General features: G+C 38.5%; 1 protein-coding gene across 1 annotated transcript in view; it reads left to right on the top strand.

The window, feature by feature from the left end:
- Window positions 1–3,402: 3,402 nt before the first annotated feature.
- ACE2 (angiotensin converting enzyme 2) overlaps window positions 3,403–13,999 on the top strand; it is a 45,615-nt gene continuing 35,018 nt past the window's right edge. The window contains exons 1-2 of the mRNA XM_043458543.1: window positions 3,403–3,597; window positions 4,215–4,501. Coding sequence (XP_043314478.1) covers window positions 4,316–4,501 — 186 coding nt within the window. The 5' untranslated portion in view covers window positions 3,403–3,597; window positions 4,215–4,315. The remainder of the gene's footprint in view (window positions 3,598–4,214; window positions 4,502–13,999) is intronic.

Below are 13,999 nucleotides of genomic sequence, written 5' to 3'. Positions count from 1 at the left end.
TTGCCCACGTGTGCATGCTTATACTCAGAATATGACAGTTTTCCTTCAGAACTCTTATGGCTGGATCTCCTATCTCCCTCACTTCTCAATGTCCCCTAATGATTACACAGATTTGCATACTTTGGGTGACTTTTATTCCTAGGATGCTGGCATTTTTCTCTGTGTTCTCATGTATTCATTCATAGAACACTTACAGTGTCCCTGTGAGATGGGTATAATATTATTATCAGCTTTGAAATAAATTAAGTATGAAGGAAATATTAAGTATTATCTGCCCAAAGTCATATAGCTAATTAGTGGCAGAGTTAATCCGTTAAGCTACCCAAGTCTTCTAAATGACAGTCCTGTGACAGAGGAGCGCTGTCTTTGCTGGGTCTCCTTTCTCACGTATGCCCTGTGCTTCAGATGACGTTATTTTAGTCCTCCTTATTGGAGAATCTCATGGACAGAGGAGCCTGGGGGGTTACCCTTTCCATAGGGTCACAAAAAATCAAACCCAACTGAGCGGCCAACAGGTTTCTTGCTTTCACTCTCTTCTTTATTTTCCTCTGGATACTCTCCTCTCTCTCTCTAAAACTGTGGGCCTCAGAAATTAGCACAGTGCTCTGAATTGTTTTGTATCGAATACTTCTAGTAACAAAGACTAAGTCCAAGATGGGTTTACCTTCTGGTGGCAGCCATGTTGGACTGATAGCTCATATTAAGCTTTTATTCAACCTAGCTTGACAAGGTATCTATAGTACCTCCCTGACTGACATCCTTGCTTCTGCTGTTCTCCCCAGTGTCTGTCCTCTAACCAGCAGTGAGAGTGACCTGTTAAAACATTTGCCGGATCACTTCTCTGCTGGAGGCCTTCCAATGTCTTCCCACATTTCTCAAGAGTAGAAGCCAAAGTCCTACAATTGTCTTTCAGGCCCTCCTTACAGCTTCCTATCCGTCTTCACCTCCTGCCACATTCCCCATGCACTTTGGGCTCCAGCCACAAAGGCGTCTGATGTTCTTGAGACCTTTGCACTTGCAGCTGCCTCTGCCTACAACAGACTCCCCTCAGATATCCATGTGGCTTTCATCTCTTCCTTCAGATCTTTGCTCAAATGTCATCCTCTCATCCCCGCCCCATCATTTACCACCCTCCTTTCCTGCTTATTATAAAGCCATGGCATTTACCACTGCTATTTGTTTCTTCCTGCTGCCTCACCTCATATAATATATTATCCACAGAACTTTTCTTGTCTTATTCATTAGTGTGTATCCAGTATGTAGAATAGTGCCTTGCATATAGCACGTAGCCAATAAATAATTGTTAAATCAAGTTTCTTTTTTAAAAATTGAAGTGTAGTTCATTTACAATGTTGTGTTAGTTTCTAGTGTACAGCAAAGTGATTCAGTTTTATACACACACACACACACACACACATATCTGGGCTTCCCTGGTGGCTCAGATGGTAAAGAATCCACCTGCAATATGGGAGACCTGGGCTCAATCCCTGAGTCGGGAAGATCCCCTGGAGGAGGGCATGGCTACCCACTCCAGTATTCTTGCCTGGAGAATCCCCATGGACAGACCAGCCTAGTGGGCTGCAGTCCATGGGGTAGAAAAGAGTCAGACACAACTGAGCGACTAAGCACAGCACACACACCACACACACACACACACACACACACACACACACACATATTCTTTTTCAGATTCTTTTTCATTATAGATTATTTTAAGATATTGAATATACTTCCCTACGCTATACAGTACATCCTTGTTGCTTATCCATTTTATATGTGTGACTCAAGACTTTTGTTGTCTTCAACATGAACTGTTGTAGATCAGAGGACTGCTTAATTCTGTGCTATGTGGTTCTTTTGGGGACATTTAGATCTAGTCGTAGAACTTCACATTTTGTTAAATCTCTTATTGAAATGGAAGATACAAAGGTAATGAGGCAGGCAGCTTCTGATTTGTTCCTAGTGAATCCCTAGATATATATTTGAGATTAAAGATATATATTTTCCAAGTACAAACCACATTCTAAAAAATGATATTTTATAGTTTTGTCAGGTGTCACAATCAAACTCTCCCTCTATCCTTTTGAAAAGTAGAGCAAGTTTCTCAATCTCCATTCTACTTTTTTTCTAGTTCTTCATTCTTTAACAAAGAATCTGTTCGTCTGGCAAGTTGTTTTTCCGGGTCCCATCCTCTGGGTCTTTAGTGGATTCTTTCCATTCTCAGAATGGGCTGAGAGAACACTTCTGGGGAGCTAGCAAAACATGAGTATCTTCTCAGTAGGGAGTCAACAAAAATTTCAATAATTAGTCACTGCTTACAGTTGGCCATTGCTAGCTAGTTTTCCTACAGAATTATTGTGACAAAATTCTCCCATTTCCCTCACTCCTCAAAATTTCTTGGCTACCAGAATTTTCCTGCCTCAGTGTTATCTTAGGCTCCTTGTTCATCTGTTTTTAGCTTTCTGATTTCATATCCTGCTTTCTCTTTTTCAATTCGATTGCATTTACCTGACTTTCTACCTCAATGTGTTGAAGTTGGACTACTCCCTTTTTTTTTTCTGAATCTAAGAGCTTCATTCAGGAAGCAGCCTGAGTAGACTTGTATTTCAGCTCTCATTAAAGTGACATCCCGCCTCTTTGTTCAGAGCCTCACACACTGCCCCCTTTTCTCTTGACTGGTTTTTCTCTTAATGCTGTGAGAAGCGAGTGGATCTCAGCTTCCTTGAATGTGGGAAGAGTTTGACTGAAACTGCGCTGATCCCTGCCAGCTCACTTTGCTTTAACCTCTTGATCATAATTGCTTAAATGTGTCAATTACTTTATGTCTTAGAAAGATGATGTCTTTTGATTCATACCAAGGGTAGTAAGAATCTACCTCTTTTTGATGTGGCCGAACCAGATCCATCATCATCCTCGAAGGCCCACGTCCCTGTGCTGCTCTCAAGCCGTACCTACATCATTGCTATTAGACCATTGACAGCAACTTAAAGGCCTATACTGTACACTCAAATGGCATTCTGTCGTATCCTGGCTCTGCCACTTTCTGTGTGAGTGAGGTTTGGCCATTTATTTAAGTTCTCTGAGCCTCAGTTTCACAATCTGTATAATGGTGATAAAAATGTTTGCCTCTAGGTTTGCTTCAATGAGATATTATAATGCAAAGCACTTTAAACAATTACTTATTATTTTTTGCTCTTCAACAATAATATGTACAATGTTAGAATAAGGGGAAGTAGTGGAAAGTTTGTTTTAAAGGCCTAGTTACTGCCATTTCACCTGGACCTGGAAGACTTGTTTTTCTGGGTGAAGAAATGTTTTCCCTGTGTGAAGGTTTCATAATCACAGCCAAGCAGACCCACGAGCCCTGCCATTTAAAGCAGCTCATCTCTTTTTATCTGTAACACTTATATTTATAGCCTGGGAATGAGGATACTGGTCCAACTCCTGATATTCTACAGGGTAACCACTGAAATCTCTCTGAATTCGATGCCATGATCCATGGCTATGGATGACCAGGACTGACATGGACACTCTCTGAATTTCATACCATGTGGTGGCATTCTGATTTCCTTGTGAGCTTGACCGAGTTTTGAACAGGTAAGTGAAAGGGATGGAGGCACACAGTGATCATCTGAGAGAGAAAAAAGGACCCTTTTAAAGTTTTTCCAAGTTAAATCAGGAGAGTAAACTTGTGGAGTGAAGGGTAGTTTTATAATTCAAAAAAAAATGGCCATGAAAATGAAAACTTACCAGAAAAAAATGAATTCTATAAAGACAAGGGCAAAGTTGTATACTTAGGAAAGGAAACTATTATCCAAGTGGATAGTTTTTGAGAATATGAGCTTAAAATAAAAAGGAAGGAGAGATAAGTGATTATTAATAGACTTGTCTGTAAAACATGTAAGTCCCCAAGATTCCTAATACAGAGTTCTTTGGTCACTGTAAAATCCTAATATCTTCAGTGTATCTTTAACAGATTTTCAGGAACATATTAACCAAATGTACAAGTTTTGATTTGGCCATAAAAATGCAAGAAGAGCTGTGATTCTCTAGGATTAATGAATAACATTTGTTTATTTGATTTGCTCTAAGAAATCATTCTAAAATCTGTTTACATATCTGGTCTCTCCAGGATGAATTTTATGTTGGTTCAGCAGATTGTTTACAGTTTTTTCTTCTTCTTCCTTTTTTTTTTTTTCATCTTCCCTGCTCAGTGCCCAACCCAAGGTCAAAGGCTGATAGAGAGAAAATCTCATGAGGAGGTTTTACTCTAGGGAAGTTGTTCAGTGGATGGGATCTTGGCGTACAGAGAAAGATGACAGGCTCTTTCTGGCTCCTTCTCAGCCTTGTTGCTGTAACTGCTGCTCAATCCACCACTGAAGAACAGGCCAAGACATTTTTGGAGAACTTTAACCATGAAGCTGAAGACCTGTCTTATCAAAGTTCACTTGCTTCTTGGAATTATAACACCAATATTACCGATGAGAATGTCCAAAAGATGGTGAGTTCTCATGGCTACAGAGGGGTATTGGTTGCTTCTTAAAAATCAGCTTACTGCCCAGGAAACTGAAAAGGGAAATCAAACAAATGCTCTGAGCTGTGAGATTGGATGTTTGCCTCAGTATTTCTGATTCTGGAGTCCCAGATGACTGAAAAATTGACCTTTGAGTTTATTTGAAAAAAATGTTACAAAATAATTCACTGGTCTCAGTCCAGATTCTTAGAAACCAGTGAACATGCTTTAGAAATTTGCCACCATAATTCTTATCATAGTCAGGCTTTCAAAGCATGTCACAAAAATGCCATAAGTTATTCAGTTAATAATTTCCTCAAGCCTACAATGTCAACAGGAATATCTAAAGACTCTCTACAAATCATCTATTAACTGAAAAAATATGCAGCTGGAGGCTTAGTGAAAGAGCTCGCTAGTAATTAAGATTACCAGGGGTCGGATGAGGCTGGACTTGGGAATTCCTTCCTTAATTGTCACGGAGTTCTAAGGGACTTCCAGAGCATACGGGATCCACAGAGCCCTCCAAGAAAACCCGTAATCAAACCAGTCCTGACAAATCTCAGAATGCTCTGGGAAAGCAAGATGTATTATTTGACAAGTCCAAGGATTTAGAAAGTTTCTTCCCTCACATATCTCAAAGCAGTGCTGGAAATGGAGTGACATTATTTAAGCAGAGTTTTTGTGACACTTATCCAGCAACGCATTCTTTCAAAAATGTAGTTCAAATCTTATTTTTGCACATAATGAGTTACAGGTTTAAGTTAAATTATGGCCACTCACTGGACAGATTCTATATTCTGGACAGATTCAGTCTGAGATCTGCTGCTTCATGTGAATTCCTCAGGAGATTCCCCCCCCCCCAACCACCCCCAGTTTTTCTGAAGCTTTAAGAAATCTAGGACATTTTGACAGCCCAGTGTTGTCATAGGAGACCATTTTTTTTCTTGTTTCATATTTTGGTCTTACCTTTCTTCATCTCTTCATGGTTGCTTTTTCTCACGTTTTATTTGATTTCGATGTGCACTGTGCATTTGTTTTCATTCTCAGTCAAATGGTCTATAGGTGGTGTTGAAGGTAGACCAGTGTTGTGCCTAAGAGCTCTGGAGTCAAACTGCCGAGGTCCAAATCCTGGCTCCACCGCTTTCTACCTGGGTGAACTTGAGCTACCTAATGAACCTTTCTGCGCCTTAGTTTTTCTGCCTGTGAAAAGCCACCTAATACTCATATTTGCTTCATAGGGTTGCTGTGACAACAGTTAATACACAAAACCACCAGAATTGTGCTCAATGCTTGTGAGCCTGGGAGAACAATACAGTACCATTGCTGTGAATGTGAGAAGTAATTCTAATTGCTGAAAAAATGTGTAACGGTTCTGTTCAGTGCCCAGATACTGAGAAGGCATTTTACAGAAGGAGGTGTAGTGACATTTGTTGAAATCATCTCTGGATCATTAAGTGCTATCACTTTTGAGTTGTCCTGGTTGATTAGAGGAGAGGCAGAAATGAAAGGGCATTAAGTCCGTGAAGGGTAGTCAAAGTGCAGACAGTATGGGCCCTTTAAAGAAAAGTGAAAATATGCAAATACAAGAAGCAAGCAGGGGGCCCAGTATCTCCTTCTCCAGCAGTGGTGAAGGGCAAGTTAGCACATTAGTGCATCTGCGTGGATTTACCTGGGGAGGAGGCAATAGACAGGGAGGACAATGGCTCATCTGTTCTCTTATCACATTTATTGAGATCCCCTAATGAAACGGAACTGCAGCTGATGCTACAAGAGGTACTTAGATGAATAGGAAGCTGAGATAATGGTCCACTGCTGATGGCCATGCTTATAGAAAGAATTGGAGAAATGGAGAATGTTTTCCAAGGAAAGAGCCACTAGAATGATTTATGGGGATGAGAGAGAGTTAGAAGGGAAAACAGAATTAGCTCTACAAAGCCTAACTCAAAAAGAAAAATAAACATGAGTCTGAGATGGAAGAAGAAAGGATAGAATGTTCCCAGTTGTATTGGCCAACTCTCTTCAGATTAGAAAGGTGGTGCCTTTGAAAGCTCAAAAGAGATAAATTTACAATAAATAGGAGGAGGTGCTGTTTCTGTTACAGGTAGTAAAACTGGTAAGACTTGTAAATCTAGACCATTCTTTGATCTGAAAAAGTGAGACATTGAAAACTATAAATAGGTTTTGGGAATATTTAAGCAAATGTAAGGATTGTAGATCCACTGTGGTGAGGCATGCATTTATGAACCCAGTTCTTTACCTTCCTCAATATCAATGCCCAAGGCTATGTCGCTTTACAGTGCCAGCTCACTGAAGGTGATGTGACCGTGTGTCCTTTGCCATATGACTTACTTTGACCAATGGGCTGTTAGCAGATGTCTTACAAGTAGAGGCGTGGAAGGACTTGAACAATGGGACTTTTCCTTTGCACCCTTGCCTTTGCCATGAGGACATGCCTGGATTGACCAGGTAAAGAGTGAGAGATGTGTGGAATAGTTGTCCTGGCAGGAACTAATCCCCCAGAGTTTTAAGAAGATCCAGCCAAGATTAGCAGAGTTGCCTGGCAACAATACTCAGTGATTCTAGGCACACAAACAATGAATACTTATGCTGTTGAGATTTGGGGTTGTCTGTTATGTAGTACTACTGTGGCAATAGATAACTAATATAGGAAGAGAAATTTGGGCTGTATGACATGTGTATGTTCATATCCTATCATGGTCACATTATTGAGGGCAATCTGTCATTTCATAATTATCCCTTGATATAACATTCAGAGTCAGAATATTGGGCTTATCAGCCAATCGACCTAGTGTGACAATTCTTAGATCAAGTCATGAGAATATAGTTTAAAAGAGGGCACTAGAATTTGATCAGTATAGTGTCCCCAAAGCTCCCTGTTTAGGAGAGGTCCATCAGATAGATATAAGGAAAAATCTTTGTTCAAAACAGATTTCCACATAGTTCAGAAATTCAGTGAAAATTAATTACCAGACACTTGCTTTAGAGCAAATACAATTCTCATGTTTGAGATCAAACATTTACCAATTAAACTGTAATTCTCTTCTCAGTAAGATGACATTACTTTTTTTGCATTTATTGTTGGTTTGATTTTTGAAAGAGTCCTTTGTAAGTCAAAGGATTTGTGTGTGTGTGTGTGTGTGTGTGTGTGTTTTGTTTTTTTTTTGCAAAGTCAGAAGCTCTTTGGCAACATGGGAGGTCCCTGGACAATTTTTTTCCCTGGAAGAGAGTGAAAGGATCCTGCCACTGGCAGGGGCATCCTGGTTTTTTGTTCCAGTGTTTGGCAGTAGCTACTACAGCTGCCCCCAACTCCTGTGGACACAACTGTGAAGGGAGCGTTGAAGACTGCCCTGTTGGAGCCCCAGAGGTCTCAGAACACTTCATAAATATTTCTTGTTGAGTTATCAGAAGCTGTGAAGAGACAGCAGAAGGCCCACACTTACCCTTTGGGTGGTCAGGCCCCTAGAGTCCTTGGGCACACCTGCTTCCTGGACCTTTTCCTCTGTCTTTAGGGCGGGGGCACAGTGAACCCAGAGCAGGGTCATTTTAAACTGCTTTTCTGTCCCCAAGGAGAGAATGTAGACTTCAACCCTGTCTGCAGTGAGTGTCCCACACTCCCCACGATATGTAAGTACCTACACATAGGTACGGGGATGGGGAAAGGTCAGTGTGATGCAGATACGATGGAATTCAGGAAATCTGATGCTATCCTGATTCTGCTAAGCTGGCTGTGATGCCTTGGGCAAGTCACTTACTTATTATCTCATAAATGTAAGATAGTAGATGGGCCCAGTCAAGATTTTTCAGTGGATAACAGTGGTGAGTGGATAAGTTCCACATGTGGAGGATTAACAGGAGTCAAGTACATTGGAAGTATTGTTCATACTAGTTTTCCTTTGTCATGAAAACTTGATAATGTCCCGGTTGAGTGATGTAATTTGGTAAAATTGAACTTGAGCAATTCAAAATGACATGTTTCATGCCATCCAGATTTGACACACTCATTGATCTAAGCACTCTGGCAGGACACCAGGCGGCCACCAGCTACACCAAGGGAGGGCAGCCTAGTGGTCAGGAACCACTGCTGCTTCTCAGTATGTGCCAGGTAACTGGGCAAAAGAGAAAACATTTAATTTTGGCTAAATCCTTTGGTTTGGAGCAGTTCCATGCGGGTTTCAGATCTAGTTATAGGACCTAGGGAATAAAGTGGGTTTTCTTTTTCTTTACTTTTACTATTGAGGGCTTTTAACAACAGCTTTATTGAGATATAATTGCGTGCTAAGTCGCTTCAGTCATGTCCAACTCTTTCTGACTCCATGGACTGTAGCCCACCAGGCTCCTCTGTCCGTGGGATTTCCCAGGCAAGAATACTGGAGTGAGTTGCCATTCCCTCCTCCAGGGGATCTTCCTGACCCAGGGATCGGACCTGTGTCTCTTACATCTCCTGCATTGGCATTGGCAGGCAGGTTCTTTACCACTAGCACCACCTGTGTTGTGTACCATAAAATTCACCAATTTAAAGTATACAATTCAATGTTTTTTAGTATATTTACAGAATTATGCAACTATCATCACTATCTCATCTTAGAACATTTTCATCACTCCAAAAAGAAAGCACATGCATATTAGCAATCACTCTTCCTCCCCTAAACCCCCAGCTCTCAGCAACCACTAATCTACTTTCTGTCTATAGATTTGCCTATTCTGGACATTTCATATAAATGGAATTATACACTAGGTGGTCTTTTGTGGTTGGCTTCTTTCACTTTGCATGCTGTAGCATGTGTCATTATTTTGTCCCATTTTACTGCCAAATAGTATTCCATTATATGGATTTTACTTTACTTTAAAATTTTCAAACACATATACAAGAAGAGAGACTAATATGTTGAATCTCCTTATACCCATCACCCAGCTTCAGCAATTATCAGCACTTCAGCCAATCTTGTTTTATTTTTCTACCAACGCCATGTTTATTGGATTATTTTGAAGGAATAACTATATGTTTTATGTAATAAATGTTTCACCTTGTAGCTCTCAATGTAAGAATTTTTAAATAACCTTAATACCAGTTTCATGTCAAAGACTTAACAATAATTCCTCAATATAATTCCTCAACTATCTCGGCAATATACAAATGTACCCTAATATCTCATTTTAAAAATTCAGCTGGTTTGTTTTAATCAGGATCTAGCAAAGTCCTCTCTTGATCATTTTGGCAGATGTACTTTAAGTCTTTCAGTCTATAGAGCCCTTCCTCATTTTTTTTTTTTGTAATTTATTTGCAGAAGAATTGAATTGTTGCTCCTAGAGAAACTCCCACATTCTGGATTGGCTGATTATGTTCCCATAATGTTGCTTAACATGCTCTTTTGACCCTTGTATTTTCTACAAATGTATACATCTGGTACAGAGGTCAGCACACTTTTTTCTGTAAAAAGCCAAGTAGTAAATATTTCAGGCTTTTTGAGCCCTGCAGTCCCTATTCAACCCTGCCATTGTAGACCAGTCAATTCTGCCATTGTAACACAAAAGCAGGCATAGACAATACATAAATAGGTGTGAATATGAAAACTTTATTTATAAAAACAGATGGTAGGCAGAGTCCTGCTCTAGAGACTTGATCAAAATCGGTTTCACCTGTGAAGTTTTTAATAGGTGTGGAAATTGAATTTATACTACTAGCAGGGTGCAGGAATATTGAGCCAAAAAATTAACCAAGAAATAATTCAGGTTCCTAGAGCTCTGGAAAAAAGAAACAAATTAAAAAATCTGTAGGGACCCTTTTTTGATCCAGAGCTCAAGGCATTTCTACTTTATGCAATAGATACAAATAAATTTAAGATAGACCAAAAATTAAATAGAAAAAGCAAGTCAAGCTTTTATAAGAAAATATAGGTGACTTTTGGTTAGGAATGGTTTATTAAATGAGTCTTGGTTGGGAATGGTTTATTAAATGAGTTTTAGTTGAGAATGGTTTATTAAATAAAAGACAAAAAGATCAATCTGTAAAGGAAAAGACTGAGCAAATACATTTCATTAGAATTAAAAACAAACTTGTGCACCAAAAGACATCATAAATGTGTACACACACAAGACAAGAAGCAGAGCTTGAGAAAACACTTTGATACATATAATTAACAAAAGATTGACAGCCAGGATATATAAAGACATTTTACTAAACGATAAAGACAAAAATTCACTAGAAAAATGGGGGAATGATATGAGCAACAAATGCATAGAAGAAGAAATTCAAATAAATAAATAAATAAATAAATAATATATATATATATATATATATACACCTCATATATATGTTTAACCTGACTAATAATCAGGATACCATTGTTTTAATAGTGAAACACCAAATTGACATAAAATCATATTTGCCAAAATATAATATCTGTAGAAGTTGAAACTTGCTTTAACCCGTCAGTTCCACTTCCAAGAATTCCACCTGGAGACCCTCACCTGTGTACTCAAGAAACTTTATATATTTGCAGATTTAAATGAAATATTAGCAATTTTGTATGATTTAACCTAATACAAGGATGTATATGGTAAAAAAAAGTATTACTTAAAGACAGGAAACGTTCATAGATGAGAAATTATTAAATTGAATTTGGTCATATGCTTAAATATTATGCAGCAGTTAAGATGAATAAGCAATGTATACTTGAAAAACTGGAAAAAATAAGTAATGCTAAGTGAAAAAAGCAGAGAGGTTTTCTTTTTTTCTCAACTTTATTGAGATATAACTGACATATAACATTGTGTAAGTTTAAGGTGTACAAACTGTTGATTTAATACACTGATATATTGCAAAATGATTACCATGGTAGCAGTAGTCTTAACTAACACCTGCATTACATCACATGATTACCATTTGAGAACATTTAAGATGTATTCTCTTAGCAACTTTTGAGTATATAATATGATATTATTGACTCTAACCACTAAATAAATATGTCTGAAGCAACTATTATAAAGTGTTAACATTTTAAAAACCGAGTAGAGGTTTTTTGTGACATTTGCTATGTTATTTATACTGTATTATATTTTTATTATGAAATATATCAAATATATATCTGGTGGGCCACTTTCTGGCAGGACCCAATTTCAGGAGTGAGTTTTTTTTTTCCCCTATGAACTAAAATTAAAAAAAAATTAAAATGTTTGAAAGCCACACTGCTTCCTCCCATCTGGAAAAAGAAAAAATAAAATTTTGATTCTCAAGACAAAGCAATAGAATTCATATTCTTATAATTTAGATTCTGTACTTTGTTGAATAGAATAAGTGTTTTTTAAAATATGCACATATCTGGGCCTCTTTGAAAAGTAATCAAGGAAGTTTTCATCTTTAAATCTGATGTGGTTTGAGAGCTGTGTCTGGATACTGGGCCAACACGTGGGGCCTGAGGGTGGAGGGTTCCCTGGGAACTTGTTGGGCGCCAAGTCACTGCCTAGATGTTAAGGTTCCTTTCAGTTTTTCATCTTCTGTCTTCAGGAGACTCTCATACCTCCAGGGAAAGAAGTGGTTTAGAGACTGCTGAAAGAATAGCCTAGGAGTTGATAGTGAGGCATAGAAAAAAAGAAGATGAAATTTTAATTTTTTGCATTTCAAATAACTTATCACAAAAGCATTTTAATTGTTTAAATAAAACTATCATAATTTGGGTAGAGACCACAAGACCTATGACTTAAGACAAAGCTCATATGAAAACATCTAAAAGCATAATGAGATCATGTTTAACTTGCATATCATTAGGGCCAAAAAGAACAGGATATCTTTTGGAATGGAAGGAAATGACAACCTGCTTCAGTATTCTTGCCTGGAGAATCCCACGGACAGAGGAACCTAGTGGGCTACAGTCCATGTGGTTGCAAAGAGTTGAACACGACTAAGCAACTAACAGACACACAAAGTATAATTTAGGATTTTATATTTTCAGTCCTTGAAATGACAAAGGATCTCTCAATAGGATGAGAATATAGTATCCACTACAGTTATACATAGCGGGTCAGAGAGGGTTTTAACTTCCTGTGACTGTACTGAGTAATGTGTGTCTTGACACCAAGCCCCAATCAATGGCTGCAGAATTGTTTGCTCTGTTAATTGCAGCTCTTCTGCCTTTGCACAGAGGCAGTATGGGATGCTGTTTATCTGACCTGTGATAGTTCTTTTTGAACTCTGTAGCTATGTGAGTAACTGTATTTGCTTCAATTCATTCATCATTCAAGTCCAAAAATTACATATAGCTGTCAAGCATTATCTAAGGGACTTGGCTGGTATGTATGAACTGACTTTGATTCTCTGTGTAACTGCTTAGCTGTCAGTTTTATTTAGGCATAGGAACCTTATAGTATGAATATGGAATAAATTTTAAATAAGATTAAAAAGAACAGCTTGAGATGGAACAGTGTATCCTCAGGGGCCAAAATTCAAGACAACATAATGTTTTTGTGATACAAAGTATAACACTTCTAGTATGATAATGACAAATAAAACAGATATCTTCAAAGTTCCCACATACATTATAATTTTTAAAAATGTTTTAAGACTGAGGCCTTTTGGGGATTCTGGGTTGTCTCCAAGGGAGATTGAAAATAAAAGAATTCTCTTAGTTTGGGATCAAATTTTACCAGAAATTTTGCTGTAAATCATCCTGGATTGGATGAAAAAGGGTAGGGGCTGAGAGGTCGGTGGTGGGTTACGTAAATGAATCTGTGCTGTAGACCGAACTCCTCTTTCCATAGCTCATTCCTTCTCATTCAGACATGGTACAAAGAAGACTCGAATGTGTTGAATCCAATCTACAGCCAGTGGTTAAGAGCATTTAACTTTAGAGGCAAACATATCTGTGTTGATTCCCTGATTCTTCCAGTTACTAGCTCTGTGACCTAGTCAAAATTGCTTACCTGCTCTGTGCCTCATTTCCCTCACTTGTGAATTGGAGACAATCACAACTACCTCACAAGATTGTGCAGATTCATTGAGCATTAGTTCCTAAGGGGTTGTGTGTGCTCAATAAAGAGAAATCATCTTCCATTTGACTGTGACTATTCTCTTGTATGATCCATTGCTGCACCTTTCATGAAGCACTTTCATCATGTCACACACCTGCTTGCAACCCCTAAGTGACTCTCTAGTATTCACAGGATAAAAGTAAAATTTCTTAATCTAGAAAATGCAGTCATGCCTGGAGTCCTGCTTTGGAATCTCTACTATTTATCTATTGTGTAAAAGATTACCACAAAAGATTATCTATTGAGTAAACGATTACCAGATTAAAACAACACACATTTATTATCTCACAGTTCCTGTGGGCAGGAATCCTGGCATAGTTTAGCTGGATCTGCTTCTGAGTCTTACAAGATTACAATCAAGGTCCTGGCTAGGGCTGTGGTCTCATCTACGACTCGACTGGAGATGAATCACTTCCAAGCTAATGTGGTTAGTGATAGCAT

Source organism: Cervus canadensis, chromosome X (assembly GCF_019320065.1).
Source record: "Cervus canadensis isolate Bull #8, Minnesota chromosome X, ASM1932006v1, whole genome shotgun sequence".
NCBI lineage: Eukaryota > Metazoa > Chordata > Mammalia > Artiodactyla > Cervidae > Cervus > Cervus canadensis.
Note: the sequence above shows the minus strand (reverse complement) of the source record. Positions and strands in the feature narration are given on the sequence as shown.